Below are 17,596 nucleotides of genomic sequence, written 5' to 3'. Positions count from 1 at the left end.
CAGAATCAAGATGATAGTCCATGATTTATTATAGATATTGGTACATGCAGAAATGTGGGATTGAGAGCTGCACCTGAAGTTATTGAGCCCTCCCATTCATTTTAAAGAACAAAAGCAATCTCAGGACAGCAAACCAGATCATCTTCTGTCTTGCAATTTGTTAGTGACCAAGCCACGATTCAAATTAACTCTACAGTCACAGTATTATTTATAGCTAAATTGTAGCTATCAAAAGCCCAGCTGGAGCCGGGCACTGTGACCTGTAATCCTAGCACTCTGGGAGGCCAGTCGGTGGATTGCCTGAGCTCACAGGTTCAGAGACCAGCCTGAGCCAGAGAGACCCCCATCTCTAAAAATAGCCAGGTGTTGTGGCCAAGGCCTGTAGTTCCAGGAGGGACTATAGTACCAGAAGGCTGAGGATCTCTTAAGCCCAAGAGTTTGAGGTTGTTATGAGCTACTCTACCGAGGGCAACAAAACAACATGCTGTCTCAAAATTTTTTTTTTTTTTTTTTTTTTTTTTGTAGAGACAGAGTCTCACTGTACCGCCCTCGGATAGAGTGCCGTGGCGTCACACGGCTCACAGCAACCTCTAACTCTTGGGCTTACGCGATTCTCTTGCCTCAGCCTCCCGAGTAGCTGGGACTACAGGCGCCCGCCACAACGCCCGGCTATTTTTTGGTTGCAGTTTGGCCGGGGCTGGGCTTGAACCCGCCACCCTCGGCATATGGGGCCGGCGCCCTACTCACTGAGCCACAGGCGCCGCCCTGTCTCAAAATTTTTTAAAAAGCCCAGCTGGAGGTAAAGCAAAGGAAAAAGTCTGGAGGCTGTAAGGCAGCGGTTCTCAACCTGTGGGTCGAGACCCCTAGTACGACCCTTTCCCAGGGGTCGCCTAAGACCATCCTGCATATCAGACATTTACATTATGATTCACAACAGTAGCAAAATTACAGTTATGAAGTAGCAATGAAAATAATTTTATGGTTGGGGTCACCACAACATGAGGAACTGTATTAAAGGGTCCTAACATTAGGAAGGTTGAGAACCACTGCTTAAAGGAAAGGTGAAAAGCTTTCTTTCTCCCTTTGGCCTATCAGCTTTTCACTTTACTTAATCACCATGATAATTCTCCAAAAAAAAAATCTCAACTTCTCCCCAGATATTCCAAACCTGCAGTGTGGGCCAAGACATTATCATAGCCTGAGGGAAAAGAACCAGATACACCTGGAAACACACTTACCAGGGCATCCACCCGTCTTTTAACCAAGTGGAAAACTTTATTAAAGTTAAACAATCAAAACATACAACTAGATACAAAGGCCCAAGTGGCCCAATATGTTCGCACACCATCATTGCCCTCATCAACCTGTTGGGACTGCCTGGGATGTTTAAAAAGGCCTGTTCATCGCCTAAAAACCACAAGATTGTAAAACAAATAAACAACAACATCCTGTCTTTACTGGAAATTTTAGTATTTTGTTCATCAGGGAATTTTGTATTGATTTTTATTTCTTTAAATATTGCTTTAGAGTATAATTCACCTTGATTATTGAGTTTTGCCCTCCACGCTGCCTTAAATATTATGCCTGAGGTGAATGTCTCACCCCCATCCTGGCTCTGCAAACCTGTCTATTGTCCATAGCCACTATCTGATCCAGACCTACCAAAGCACTGCCCTGAGGGGATTCCAGCTGTAACTTTTCCTTCCTTAAAAATCCACAAAATGAACACAGTGCTGAGATAGACCTTTAGATATACTCAGTATCGGACCAAGTCAATTAAAAAAGCTGTCAGAGACATCATCCTTTGTCATGTTTTAATCATGGATTAAATTCACCTGCACACAACTTATGTGGTTCATATAAATATTAGCTTGCATTTGAATATGCTTTTTCTTCAAAGACTTCAGCCTTCCTCCAAAATGTGAATTATTTCTTACCCGCTCTGTGTGAAGTGCTTATGGAGACCCCAGGATCTGCAGTGTTGATGGATTTAACGCCAAAGCAACCTCATAAAGAAGGACCAAAGGACAAGGGGTAGTGTTTCATACCTGAAATCCTAGCACTCTGCGAGGCTGGGGCAGGAGGACCACTTGAGCTCAGGAGTTTGAGACTAGCCTGAGTAAAAGTGAGACTCCCCCACCCCACCCCATCTCTACTAAAAATAGATAAAGTAGCCAGGCATTGTGGTGGGTGCCTATAATCCCAGCAATGTGGGAGGCTGAGGCAGGATGATTGCTGAAGCCCAGGCGTTTGAGGTTGCTGTGAGCTAGGCTAATGCCACAGCACTGCAGCCTCGGCAACAGAGTGAGATTCTCAAAATAAATAAATAAATGAAAACAGAGCTCAAACGTACCCTCCAACCCTTCCCCATCTCCCCACCTCCATGCCATCTGCTTTCAAGCCTTCTTCTAATCCTACATCACAAGACACGCAAACAGGTGACTATAATGTCAGTTGTTCCCCAGTGTAGATAGTGAGGGAAAATCAAGCAAGAGCAAGTAGATGGTCACGAAGTTCCTGTATGAATTTCCATGCCCATTGCCCACAAAATTCTAAGCTAGAAAGGCAGCAGGGAGAGGGAAGGAGGCAGGGGATGTGAGTTTAACTGTACAGGAAGCAAAACTTTATGAGCAATTATCCTCTCACTCTGCACTGTAACCACAGACGAGCTTACTGACCAAGATAAACTCAAAGGACTGTGGCTTGCTTCACACCTAACAGCTGCAAAGTTCTAGTGTATGGATTCAAACTAGGTGTTTTCATTCCTACTCCAATGTTCCTTTTGGCTCACTACATTAGCCAAAGTCAATTCCCAAGTTATATAAGTGTTTTCAGAATAAAAATGACACCACGTTTATTGACCTTGGAACTTATCTGGCCTGAAACAAGATAAAATATTTGCACTTAAAAAAAAAAAGTAGTCACATTTCTGTAAAACAAACCAACCAGGCTAATGAAGATAGTGGGCCAATCATTACCAAAAAAAAAAAAAAAATTTATATATATATATATATATATATATAAAAAATATTAAAAGCCACTAAAAGAAGTTGAAATGTAAAAATTACAGCTCTGATGCACTTCTGGACATAGGCCCTCCCTAACCCAGTTGTTGGAGTAATTGATCCTCAAAATCTCCCTCCCTGATCCCCAGTAGTTCATCTTAATTATCCCTGTTCATCTCACTGACTTTTCCGTGGAAGATATCACACTCTACCACTGTCATGTTTATGTATTTGTTTCCTCATTTACTGGCAGTGTCACTCTTCCCTTCCCCCATGGGCTGTAAATCCTATAAGGACAAGGACCCTGAAGATCTTTTTCACCTGCAGGTCCTAGTACTACACATGTTGGACTCAACAAATATTTGCTGAAGAAATAAATGGATGATGGCAGCCTCTACTTCTCAAAACCTAACGTCTTTCAGTTTTCTGTTTACCTTTTCCTTCTCACTTTTTCCCTTAAAAATAATTAATTACTTTTAATTTTTTTTTTAAAGTTATAATTTCCTATAACTTGAACCTAGTTAATAGTATCCAGGAAAAGAGAAGACATTGATGACTTACTGGTGGCTCAGTTCTCGTATTTCACACGGCTTGAAGCTCCATTCTTTGGCCAGTTTTTCTTGTTGAGATGCTTCTTCTAAAAACACTATCTTTAAAGGAAAGAAAGAAAAGAATCTTGTATTAATGAACTATAGTCATTTATTGTCACTAAATACCTAAATCTTTTTAAAAGAGTCTATACTGTAAAAGAGTCTATACCTAAATCTTTTTAAAAGAGTCTGACTTAATTAAAAGATATTTGACAGGGTTGAGTTTAGAGTCATAAAAGACAGAGGTTTGCCTTTGTTCATCCAAAGAAGTAAATGATGTCTCATTTCTCTTTCTCTGTCATAATATAGACGTAAATGAGACTTCGAAAGCTCTAATTTGGAGATGTAAGTTATTAAAAATGGCTAATTGAGGCCGGGCACAGTGGCTCATGCCTATAATCCTAGCATTCTGGGAGGCTGAAGAGGGTAGATTGCCTGCGCTCAGGAGTTCAAGACCAGGCTGAGCAGAGCAAGACCCTGTCTCTAAAAACTAGCTGGGCATTGTGGTGGGCACCTTTAGTCCCACTTATTAAGTTAAGAGGATCACTTGAGCCCAAGAGTTTGAGGTTGCTGTAAGCTATGACACCATGACACTCTACCAGGGGTGACAAAGTAAAACTCTGTCTCCCTCCAAAAAAATGGCTAATTAGCATCTGTTTTTCCCCCTTCAAATTTGATGATATCTTCTATTTCATACTATTTCCCTTGCTCCAAGCCCTGCCTCTATTCTGGATGGTTTCAACCCTTCTGAAGACCATGGCAATCTATTTCCATGAATTCATCTTCACTCATTTGTTCTAATTCACTTCAGCCACAAAAGCCAGGACCACATCTGGGACATGTTCATGGCTCATACGGCTCCTCCTCCAAAGCCACTGATCACACATCTGACCACACTGTCCTCTTCCCTATTTGCTACTTGAACTGCTACAAACTCTTTCACCTCAAAGAGTCCTCCCTTTACTTCTTCCACCTACATTTTTGCCCAGTGCACCTGCCACTTTCTTTCACCATTATCCTTGTCCAAGTTAAATTCCACCATGTATTATTTCATATTTCTGTTGCTTTTCGAGTTAACATACATCTGATAAAATTACAGCCTTGGTTAAATGCTATTTCCCTTTTTCTGGGCTACCACTGAGTAACCAAGCAGTGCTGCAGCAAGGCACACAACCCAGAAGATAGAATATCCCTGTTAACCAAGCTCAAGGTGCTCCTACCAATGTTTGTGCCTGGCACCCTGTGATATTTCTCTAGTACCACTGTGGCCTTTTCTGTCAATAAAATGACAAAATATTTAACTGCTTAGCAACTGATGGACCATTAAAGATATTTTTGGTAATAGATTACCATATAATTTTTATAACTCAGGAGGAGTTCAAGGAATTGAGAGATATTGCTATAATAAAACTTTCTCCATTCCCAGCTACTTGATTTATGTGAAAAATTCTTGCCACTCACTCTATAAAAATGAAAAACAAGAAAAAATTCATACTGCCCCTTTTTCATTCTACCAATGAGTAACACTCATTCATAGATCTATTACCTAGCTGGAGTAAAAATGGCCCCTTTATATTATTCTAAATACATTATCTTTCAAATCTGTAATATACATTTTCAAATTATCTCATATTCCCAGGAGATTTTATTATTTTATTTTATTTATTTATTTGAGACAGAGTCTCAGTATGTCACCCTCGGTAGAGTGCCGTGGCGTCACAGCTCCTAATAACCTCAAACTCTTGGGCTTAAGCAAGTCTCTTGCCTCAGCCTCCCAAGTAGCTGGGACTACAAGTGCTTGCCACAATGCCTGGCTATTTTTTGTTGCAGTTGTCATTGTTGTTTTAGCTGTCCCAGGTCAGGTTCGAACCCGCCACCCTCAGTGTATGTGGCTGGGGCTATAACCACTGTGCTACAGGCACCGAGCCTCCCAGGAGATTTTAAATGTTTAAACTTGGGCACATAAATTTTATTGCAACCGTTGACAATAAAAGACTTTTCCTAGTGAAAAAAATAAATTCATGAGTAAAAACTCTGTAAGGAAAGCCATGGGTAGAGTGTTGTGGCATCACAGCTCACAGCAACCTCCAACTCCTGGGTTCAGGCAAGGCTCCTTCATCCACCTCCCAAGTAACTGGGACTACAGGCACCTGCTACAAAGCCAGGCTTTTTGGTTGTAGCCGTCATTGTTGTTTTGTGGGCCTGGGGTGGATTCGAGCCTGCCAGCTCAGGTGTATGTGTCTGGTGCCTGAGCCGCTTAAGCCACAAGTGCTGAGCCATGGATTTTTTAATTAAGGTAGAACTGAGGAGGGCGGAGACAAGTTGGCTAACTGAAGCCAGCTTTCCACAGAGGCCTTTCCAGAAGGAGAGTTAAAGGACAGAAAATTAGCAAGTAACATGGGGATTAGATCTGCACCAAGAGAGAAGGTTGAAGAACACACATCAACCCCACTGAGGTGAGCTGTATCCCCAAGGATACAAACAAAAGGTACAAAATCCATCACCAAGTGGATGGGAGTCCCCTCCCAGATGAGAATGGCTCAGAGTGCCCCATAAACAAATGAGCAGAGTTCAAAGGTCCTCCCGCTACACTCCATGGGAGAGACCCTCTAAAAACTGGACCTACCTCCCCTACTAGGCTGCCATGGCATTCTCCTGCCACGCATAAAACTGTATATATTCTCTACCTGCAACTCTGAGCTTCCAGCACTCCCCTCCACTCTCACTCTGAGGTCTGGAGGCCTGTCCCCCAGGAGTCCAGATTCTTGGGTGATTTCTAGAGGGGTGTGGACAGGGCCAAAACTCCAATTAGTCAGTGCTGACTCTGGGGCACAAAAGTGAGGAGAGGACAGTCAGCTGAGAGGGAACCACACCAGAGCAGGGGTGTCCCGAGGCGCAGAGCAGCAGCTGCCTTTTAGCAACAATAGAACTCACTCCTGGATATTCTGAAGCCACACCCCCTGTCTCCCTGGGCAACCAGAGGAGGCTGGGCATCTACTCAGGTGGCAACCACCATGTAACACATCTGGGATGGAAATGCAGGCTCCGTGAGTAAAGGGTTTGCCTGTGTTGGTACTGGCCTGGGTGAAGCGTGGGGACTAGAAATGCACGCCCAGAACAGGGAACTTCCCAGGGCAGGGCTGACTCAGAGGACTGCTTTACTGAGCCTAAGATGCACCTGGCCCTCAGGGGATCGTCAGCCTATACACAAAGGAAGACAGGAGGCTAGAACTGACAGGTAACCAAATACAAACCTACAGGAGCAAAGACAGGGCCTGAGGCACAGGCTCTAGGAACTTGAAACAGATTCTCTTCTGCAGGGGAATTTAGCAGGGACAGAAACAAATTCCCACAAAGTTGTTCTGTTCTGTTCTTTCAGTAACATCAATAAGGGGCAGGGCTGGAACTGAGTGAACACCCCCCAGCCTCCATCAAGCACCCAGGGTTGTTAGGCCTCACCTCCCCCTGCTAGATAAAGACAGAGAGCAATGGCCTGGCTGAGCAGAAATAGATTTCCTTGTCATTCAGGCAAATGCAAACCCCTGGACTATCTCTTAACTACAGGCAACTGGGTCAAAGCCCTGCGGGACTATCAGTGACTGGGTGTGACAGAGGTGCAAGGTGGGAAAGGAGGAATAAACCTTCCCAGACTGATCCATTTGCTGGGCGAGTCCTCCTGACTCCACAGAGCACTGGAGCAAGCCATATCTGAGTAGTCACCAGACCCCTGCGATCCAGTTGCCAGAGAACTTTTAAACTCTCCCAGAGACAGGTGCTGACTGAGATAATTGGTTTGGACCTTTTGAACTGAGCTAATCACCTGAGGACTATTCAGGTGGTGCCCTGGGTGTGTGATTGTAGAAAGGTTTGATTTTCCTTTTCCAATTGTTGCCTGTGGGGGCCAGGGAGACTTAATTGCGGATATTTCTCCACAGCTGAGACTTCAACCCAGAGGAACTGTTTCACTAGGGTTGAACAGAGACCAGCTGAAAATAAGACAGAACCACCTAGCCCCACCACATCAAAAAGGTCTCCAGTTTCTCAGGCCATAGCACTGTATGGGTCCTCGACAAAGCTCCAGGGGAAAAATCAAATGGTGTAAAACAATAATGGAGCAGAATCAGGGGAAAAACTCTGGTAACATGACTAACCACAAAAGACCAACAGCCCCCCTCCCCCAGGAAATATATGGCACATGTAACTGAAGATCCCATTCATAAACAGCTGGCCAAGATGTCAGAAATTGAATTCAAAATTTGGATTGCAAACAAGATTAATACAATGGAGGAAAATTTGGAATTAGAAATTCGAGCAGCAATTCAAAAGTCAGAATTAGAAATTCGAGAAGAAATTCAAAAGTTGTCTCAAGAATTTAACAAATTTAAAGACAAAACCACCAAAAATATCGACACACTGAAGCAAGAATTTGCAGCCCTTAAAGATCTGAAAAATACAGTAGAAACCCTCAGTAACAGAGTGGAGCAAGCAGAAGAAAGGATTTCTGACATTAAAAACAAAGCCTTTGAATGCTCCCAAACTCCCAAAGAGGAAGAGAAATAGAGAGCAAAAACAGATCATTCTCTCAGAGAGCTCTGGGATAATTGCAAGAAAGAAGGAAGCGAGGAAGTGGCCTCGCAAGGAACAGAGGCCCTCCTCCATGAAATTATGAAAGAGAATTTTCCAGAGATGCCAAGAGATTCTGAAATTCAGATGGCAGACAGTTTCAGAACCCCAGCACTACTGAATTCGAATAAGACACACCCCAGGCATATCATAATTAACTTCACTAAAGTTAATATGAAGAAGAAAATTCTGAAAGGAGCCAGATGTAAGAAATCCATTACCTACAAAGGGAAGAATATTAGAATGACTGCAGATCTCTGCTGAAAAGTTTCAAGCCAGAAGAAGGTGGTCATTGACTTTTAATCTCCTAAAGTAAAATAACTTTCAACCCCGGATCCTGTATCCAGCTAAACTGAGTTTCATTTATGATGGAGAAATTAAATACTTTAATGACATTCATATGTTGAAGAAATTTGCCATAACTAAACTAGCTCTTCAGGATATTCTCAGACTTATCCTCCATAATGACCAGCCCAATCCTCTAACACAAAAGTAAACTTACTCAGAAACTTTTAATCAAACTTTAACTCCACAGTGGCAAAAGGATTAAAAATGTCCACTGACTTTCGAAAAATTCGATACCCAAAATATTACCAGACTTATCAATATTCGCCTTCAATGTGAACAACTTAAACTGTCCTTTAAAGAGGCACAGATTAGTTGACTGAATACAAAAACTCAGGCCAGATATTTGCTGCACACAAGAGTCACATCTTACCTTAAAAAACATACATAAACTCAGCGTGAAAGGATGGTCATCCATGTTTCAGGCAAATGGTAATCAGAAAAAAGCAGGTGTTTTAATTTTATTTACAGATACAATAGGATTTAAACCAACAAAAGTAAGGAAGGATAAGAATGGTCACTTCATATTTGTTAAGGGTAATACTCAATATGATGAGATTTCAATTATTAATATCTATGCACCCAACAAGAATGCACCTCAATTTATAAGAGAAACTCTAACAGACATGAGCAACTTGATTTCTTCTAGCTCCACAATAGTTCAAAATTTCAACACTCCTCTGGCAGTGTTGGATCGATCCTCCAATAAGAAGCTGAGCAAAGAAATTTTAGATTTAAACTTAACCATCCAACATTTGGATTTAGCAGACATCTATAGAATATTTCATCCCAAAACAAAATGGAATATTTCTTATCAGCCCATGGAACATACTCCAAAATCGATCACATCTTAGGTCACAAGTCTAACCTCAGTAAATTTAAAGGAGTAGACATTATTTCTTGCATGTTCTCGGACCACCATGAAATAAAAGTTGAACTCACTAATAACAGGAATCTACATACTCATACAAAAACATGGAAGTTAAATAACTTTATGCTGAATGATAGCTGGGTCAGAGATGAGATTAAGAAGGAAAATGCCAAATTTTTGAAACAAAATGACAATGAAGACATGAATTATCAGAACCTCTGGGATACTACAAAGGCAGCCCTAAGAGGGAAATTTATGGCACTGCAAGCCTTCCTCAAGAGAACAGAAAGAGAGGAAATAACAACTTAATGGGACATCTCAAGCAACTGGAAAGGAAGAACATTCTAACCCCAAACCCACTAGAAGAAAAGAAATAACCAAAATTAGAGCAGAATTAAATGAAATTGAAAACAAAAGAAAATCTCCCCACCCCGCCCTCACTCTGAAGCCTGAAGGCTTGAGCTGCGGTGCTGCAGCCGAGCGAGAACCGGGAGGGAGCTGATTGTGCTCGCCGCCGGCGGCTCTGGGCTCCCGGCGCCCCACCCCACCCTCACTCTGGGATCTGGAGGCATGTCCCCCGGGAGTCCAGATTCTTGAGGGATTTGTCGGGGCATGGACAGTGCCTGAACTGTGGCTGGTCGGTCTTGACTCTGGGACACAGGAGTGAGGCTGGGGGAGAACCACATCAGAGCAGCAGTTCCCTGAGGTGGCTGAAGCCACAAACCCTGCCTCCCTGGGCAACCAGAGGAAGCCACCCCTGAGTATAGGATTAGCCTGAGGTGACTCACAGACTCGGGAAACTTTAGGGCAGGGCTGACTCAGAGAACTGAGACTTCAACCCAAAGCAAGTGCTTCACTGGGGTCAAACAGAAGCCAGCTGAACCACTTAGCCCCACCACACCAGACAGGGCCCCAGTCTCTCAGGCCACAACACTGAACGGGCCCTCAACTAAACCTCAGGGGGGAAATCAAAGGGAATAAAACAACCATGGGGCGGAATCAGCGGAAAAACTCTGGTAACATGAATAACCAGAATAGATCAACCCCCCACCCCAAGGAAAGATATGGCGGATGTAATTGAAGATCCCATTCATAAACAACTAGCAGACATGTCAGAAATCGAATTCAGAATTTGGATTGCAGACAAGATCGATGAAATGGAATTAGGAATCTGAGGAGAAATTCAAAAGTTGTCTCAAGAATTTAATGAATTTAAAGACAAAACAACCAAAAATATCGACACACTGAAGCAAGAATTTGCAGCCCTTAAAGATATGAAAAATACAGTAGAATCCCTCAGCAACAGAATGGACCAAGCAGAAAAAAGGATTTCTGATATGGAAGATAAAGCCTTTGAATGCTCCCAAACTCTCAAAGAGGAAGAGAAATGGAGAGCAAAAACAGATCACTTTCTTACAGAGCTCTGGGATAATTCAAAGAAGGCCAATATACGAATAATAGGAGTTCTGGAAAATGATGAAGTGGCATTGATGGGCACAGAGGCCCTTCTGAATGAAATTATGAAAGAGAATTTTCCAGACATGCCTAGAGACTCTGAAATTCAGATAGCAGACAGTTTCAGAACTCCAGCACGATTCAACCCCAATCAGTCATCCCCCAGACATATCATAATTAGCTTCACTAAAGTTAACATGAAGGAGAAAATTCTCAAGGTTATCAAGCGAAAGAAAGCCATTACCTACAAAGGTAAGAATATTAGAATGACTGCAGATCTCTCTGCTGAAACATTTCAAGCCAGAAGAGGGTGGTCATCCACTTTTAATCTCCTAAAGCAAAATAACTTTCAACCCTGGATCTTGTACCCAGCTAAACTGAGTTTCATCTATGATGGAGAAATTAAATACTTTAACGACATTCATATGTTGAATAAATTTGCCACAACCAAACCAGCTCTTCAGGATATTCTCAGACCTATCCTCCATAATGACCAACCCAATCCTCTACTACAAACGTAAACTCACCCAGAAACTCCTGATCAAACTCCAACTTCTTCAATGGTGAAAAGATTAAAAATCTCCACTGGACTTTTGAAAAACTCGATACCCAAAATTTCACCAAAATTATCAATAGTCTCCATCAATGCGAATGACTTAAACTGTCCTCTAAAGAGACATAAGTTAGCTGACTGGATACAAAAACTCAGACCAGATATCTGTTGCTCACAAGAGTCACATCTTAACTTAAAAGACAAATATAGACTCAGGGTGAAAGGATGGTCATCCATATTTCAGGCAAATTGTAATCAGAAAAAAGCAGGTGTTGCAATTTTATTTGCAGACACAATAGGCTTTAAACCAACAAAAGTAAGGAAGGACAAGAATGGTCACTTCATATTTGTTAAGGGTAATACTCAATATGATGAGATTTCAATTATGAATATCTATGCACCCAACCAGTTTCTCAATTTATAAGAGAAACTCTAACAGACATGAGCAACTTGATTTCCTCCAGCTCCATAATAGTCGGAGATTTTAACACTCCTTTGGCAGTGATAGATCGATCCTCCAACAAAAAGCTGAGTAAAGAAATTTTAGATTTAAATCTAACCATCCAGCATTTAGATTTAGCAGACATCTACAGAACATTTCATCCTAACAAAACTGAATACAAATACCTCTCATCAGCCCACGGAACTTACTCCAAAATCGATCACATCTTAGGTCACAAGTCTAACCTCAGTAAATTTAAAGGAATAGAAGTTATTCCGTGCATCTTCTTGGACCATCACGGAATAAAACTTGAGCTGAGTAACAACAGGAATCTACATACTCATACAAAAACATGGAAGTTAAATAACCTCATGCTGAATGATAGCTGGGTCAGAGATGAGATCAAGAAGGAAATTGCCAAATTTTTGGAACAAAACAACAATGAAGACATGAACTATCAGAACCTCTGGGACACTGCAAAGGCAGTTCTAAGAGAGAAATTTATAGCACTGCAAACCTTCCTCAGGAGAACAGAAAGAGAGGAAATTAACAACTTAATGGGACATCTCAAGCAACTGGAAAAGTAAGAAAACTCCAACCCCAAACCCAGTAGAAGAAAAGAAATAACCAAAATTAGAGCAGAACTAAATAAAATTGAAAACAAAAGAATAATACAACAGATCAATAAATCAAAAAGCTGGTTTTTTGAAAAAGTCAACAAAATAGATAAACCATTGGCCAACCTAATCAGGAAAAAAAAGAGTAAAATCTCTAATCTCATCAATCAGAAATGACAAAGACGAAATAACAACAGACTCCTCAGAAATCAAAAAAATCCTTAATGAATATTACAAGAAACTTTACTCTCAGAAGTATGAAAATCTGAAGGAAATTGACCGATACTTGGAAGCTCGTCACCTTCCAAGACTTAACCAGAAACAAGTGGAAATGTTGAACAGGCCCATATCAAGTTCGGAAATAACATCAACCATACAAAACCTCCCCAAAAAGAAAAGCCCGGGACCAGATGGTTTCACATCAGAATTCTACCAAACCTTTAAAGAGGAATTAGTACCTATACTACTCAACCTGTTCCAAAAGGTAGAAAAAGAAGGAAGACTACCCAACACGTTATGAAGCAAACATCACCCTGATCCCCAAACCAGGAAAAGACTCAACAAGAAAACAAAACTACAGACTGATATCACTAATGAATATAGATGCAAAAATATTCAACAAGATCCTAACAAACAGAATCCAGCAACACATCAAACAAATTATACATCATGATCAAGTAGGCTTTATCCCAGGGTTTCAAGGCTGGTTCAATATACGTAAATCTATAAATGTAATTCAGCACAGAAACAAACTAAAAAACAAAGACCATATGATTCTCTCAATAGATGCAGAAAAAGCTTTTGATAACATCCAACATCCCTTCATGATCAGAACACTTGAGAAAATTGGTATAGAAGGGACATTTCTTAAACTGATAGAGGCCATCTACAGAAAACCGACAGCCAATATCATATTGAATGGAGTTAACTTCGAATCATTTCCACTTAGATCAGGAACCAGACAAGGCTGCCCATTGTCTCCATTGCTTTTTAACATTGTAATGGAAGTTTTAGCCACAGCAATTAGGGAAGAGAAGGCGATCAAGGGATTCTACATGGGGTCAGAAAAGATCAAACTTTCACTCTTCGCAGATGATATGATTGTATATCTGGAAAACACTAGGGACTCTAATACAAAACTCTCAGAAGTGATCAAGGAATACAGCAACGTCTCAGGTTACAAAATCAACATTCATAAATCTGTAGCCTTTATATATACCAACAATAGTCAAGCTGAAAAAACAATTAAGGACTCTATCCCATTCACAGTAAAGCCAAAGAACACAAAATATTTGGGAGTTTATCTAATAAAGGACGTGAAAGACCTATATAAAGAGAACTATGAAACTCTAAGAAAAGAGATAGCTGAGAATGTTAATAAATGGAAAAACATACCATGCTCATGGCTAGGAAGAATCAACATTGTTAAAATGTCCATACTACCAAAGCAATATATAACTTCAACGCAATCCCTATTAAAGTTCCACTATCATACTTTAAAGATCTTGAAAAAACAATACTTCGTTTTATATGGAATCAGAAAAAAACTTGAATAGCCAAGACATTACTCAAACATAAAAACAAAGCAGGAGGAATTACTCTACCAGACCTCAGACTATACTACAAATCAATAGTGATCAAAACAGCATGGTATTGGCACAAAAACAGAGAAGTAGATGTCTGGAACAGAATAGAGAACCAAGAGATGAATCCAGCTACTTACCGTTATTTAATCTTTGACAAGCCAATTAAAAACATTCAGTGGGGAAAAGATTCCCTATTTAACAAATGGTGCTGGGTGAACTGGCTGGCAACCTGTAGAAGACTAAAACTGGACCCACGCCTTTCACCATTAACCAAGATAGACTCTCACTGGATTAAAGGTTTAAACTTAAGACATGAAACTATAAAAATACTAGAAGAGAGTGTAGGGAAAACCCTTGAAGAAATTGAGTTGGGTGAGTTTTTTATGAGAAGGAGCCCCCGGGCAACTGAAGCAGCTTCAAAAATACACTATTGGGACTTGATCAAAGTAAAAAGTTTCTGCACAACCAAGAACACAGTAAGTAAAGCAAGCAAACAGCCCTGAGAATGGGAAAAGATATTTGCAGGTTATGTCTCTGACAAAGGTCTAATAACCAGAATCCACAGAGAACTCAAACGCATTAGCAAGAAAAGAACAAGGGATCCCATCGCAGGCTGGGCAAGGGACTTGAAGAGAAACTTCTCTGAAGAAGACAGGTGCGCAGCCTGCAGACATATGAAAAAATGTTCATCATCTTTAATCAGAGAAATGCAAATCAAAACTACTTTGAGATATCATCTAACTCCAGTGAGACTAGCCCATATCACAAAATCCCAAAACCAGAGATGTTGGCATGGACGTGGAGAAAAGGGAACACTTTTGCACTGCTGGTGGGAATGCAAATTAATACATTCCTTTTGGAAAGATATACGGAGAACACTTAGAGATTTAAAAATAGATCTGCCATTCAATCCTGTCATTCCTCTGCTGGGCATATACCCAGAAGACCAAAAAGCACATCATAACAAAGATATTTGTACCAGAATGTTTATTGCAGCCCTATTCATAATTGCTAAGTCATGGAAAAAACCCAAGTGCCCATCGATCCACGAATGGATTAATAAATTGTGGTATATGCATCCCATGGAATATTATGCAGCCTTAAAGAAAGATGGAGGCTTTACCTCTTTCATTTTTACATGGATGGAGCTAGAACATATTCTTCTTAGTAAAGTATCTCAAGAATGGAAGAAAAAGTATCCAATGTACTCACCCCTACTATGAAACAAATTTAGGACCTTCACATGAAAGCTATAACCCAGTTACAACCTAAGAATAGGGGGAAGGGGGAAAGGGGGCGGAGGGAGAGGAGAGGTAGGTAGAGGGAGGGGCATTGAAAGGATCACACCTGTGGTGCATCTTACAAGGGTATATGTGAGGCTTGGTAAATGTGGAATGTAAATGACTTAGAAAAGTAACTAAGAAAATGCCAGGAGGGCTATGTCAACTAATGTGATGAAAATGTGTCAAATGGTCTATGAACCAAGTGTATGGTGTCCCATGATCATGTTGATGTACACAGCTATGATTTAATAAAATAAATAAATAAATAAAAGAAAAGAAAAAGAAAAGAAAGCAAAAGAATTATACAACAGATCAATTAATCAAAAAGTTGGTTTTTTGAAAAGGTCAAAAAAATAGATAAAACTTTGGCTAACCTAACCAGGAAAAAAAAGAGTAAAATCTCTAATCTCATCAATCAGAAATGACAAGGACGAAATAAAAACAGACTCCTCAGAAATTCAAAAAATCCTTAATGAATATTACAAGAAACTTTATTCTCAGAAATATGAAAATCTCAAGGAAATTGACCAATACTTGGAAGCACGTCACCTTCCAAGACTTAGCCAGAATCAAGTGGAAATGGTGAACAGGCCCATATCAAGTTCTGAAATAGCATCAACCACACAAAATCTCCCTAAAAAGAAAAGCCCGGGAACAGATGGCTTCCCATCAGAATTCTACCAAACCTTTAAAGAGGAATTAGTATCTATATTACTCAACCGTTCAAAAATGTAGAAAAAGAGGAAGACTACCTAACACGTTCTATAAAGCAACATCACCCTGATCCTCAAACCAGGAAAAGACCCAACAAGAAAAGTAAATTATAGAGCAATATCACTAAGGAATATAGATGCAAAAATATTCAACAAGATCCTAATAATCAGAATCCAGCAACACATCAAACAATTATACATCATGACCAAGTCGGTTTTATCCCAGGGTCTCAAGGCTGGTTCAATATACGTAAATCTATAAGTATAATTCAGCACATAAACAAATTAAAAAACAAAGACCATATGATTCTCTCAATTGATGCAGAAAAAGCTTTTGATAATATCCAGCATCCCTTCATGATCAGAACACTTAAGAAAATTGGTATAGAAGGGACATTTCTTAAACTGATAGAGGCCATCTACAGCAAACCCACAGCCAATATCATATAGAATGGAGTTAAATTGAAATCATTTCCACTCAGATCAGGAAGGCAGCCAATTGTCTCCACTGCTCATTAACATTGTAATGGAAGTTTTAGCCCCCGCAATTAGGGAAGAAAAGGTGATCAAGGGTATCCATATAGGGTCAGAAGAGATCAAACTTTCGCTCTTCGCAGATGATATGTTTGTATACCTGGAAAACACCAGGGATTCTACTACAAAACTCTTAGAAGTGATCAAGGAATACAGCAGCGTCTCAGGTTAAAAAAATCAACATTCATAAATTGGTACCCTTCATATATACAAACAATCGTCAAGCTGAAAAAACAGTTAAGGACTCTATTCCATTCACAGTACTATCAATGAAGATGAAATATTTGGGAGTTTATCTAACAAAGGACGTGAAAGATCTCTATACAGAGAACTACGAAACTCTAAGAAATAGCTGAAAATGTTAACAAATGGAAAAACACACCATGCTTACGGCTGGGAAGAATCAAATTGTTAAAATGTCCATACTACCCAAAGCAATATACAATTTTAATGCAATTCCTATTAAAGCTCCACTGTCATACTTTAAAGATCTTGAAAAAATAATACTTTTTTTAATATGGAATCAGAAAAAACCTCGAATAGCCAAGACATTACTCAGAAATAAAAACAAAGCAGGAGGAATCGCGCTACCAGACCTGAAATTGTACTATAAATCAATAGTGATCAAAACAGCATGGTACTGGCACAAAAACAGAGAAGTAGATGTCTGGAACAGAATAGAGAACCAAGAGATGAATCCAGCTACTTACCGTTATTTGATCTATGGCAAGCCATTTAAAAACTTTCAGTGGAGAAGATTCCCTATTTAACAAATGCTGCTGGGTGTACTGGCTGGCAACCTGTAGAAGACTGAAGCTGGACCGACATCTTTCACCATTAACTCAGATAGACTCTCACTGGATAAAAGATTTAAACTTAAGACATGAACCTATAAAAATACTAGAAGAGAGTGTAGGGAAAACCCTTGAAGAAATCGGTCTGGGTAGTATTTTATGAGGATAACCCCCTGGGCAATTGA

The 17,596-nt window shown here is 40.3% G+C and overlaps 1 protein-coding gene across 1 annotated transcript in view; it reads right to left on the bottom strand.

The window, feature by feature from the left end:
• The window catches only part of GDA (guanine deaminase), a 111,547-nt gene that overhangs the window by 42,402 nt on the left and 51,549 nt on the right, over window positions 1-17,596 (bottom strand). The window contains exon 2 of the mRNA XM_053574998.1: window positions 3,567-3,655. Coding sequence (XP_053430973.1) covers window positions 3,567-3,655 — 89 coding nt within the window. The remainder of the gene's footprint in view (window positions 1-3,566; window positions 3,656-17,596) is intronic.

This window comes from Nycticebus coucang, chromosome 2 (assembly GCF_027406575.1).
Source record: "Nycticebus coucang isolate mNycCou1 chromosome 2, mNycCou1.pri, whole genome shotgun sequence".
Lineage (NCBI taxonomy): Eukaryota > Metazoa > Chordata > Mammalia > Primates > Lorisidae > Nycticebus > Nycticebus coucang.
Note: the sequence above shows the minus strand (reverse complement) of the source record. Positions and strands in the feature narration are given on the sequence as shown.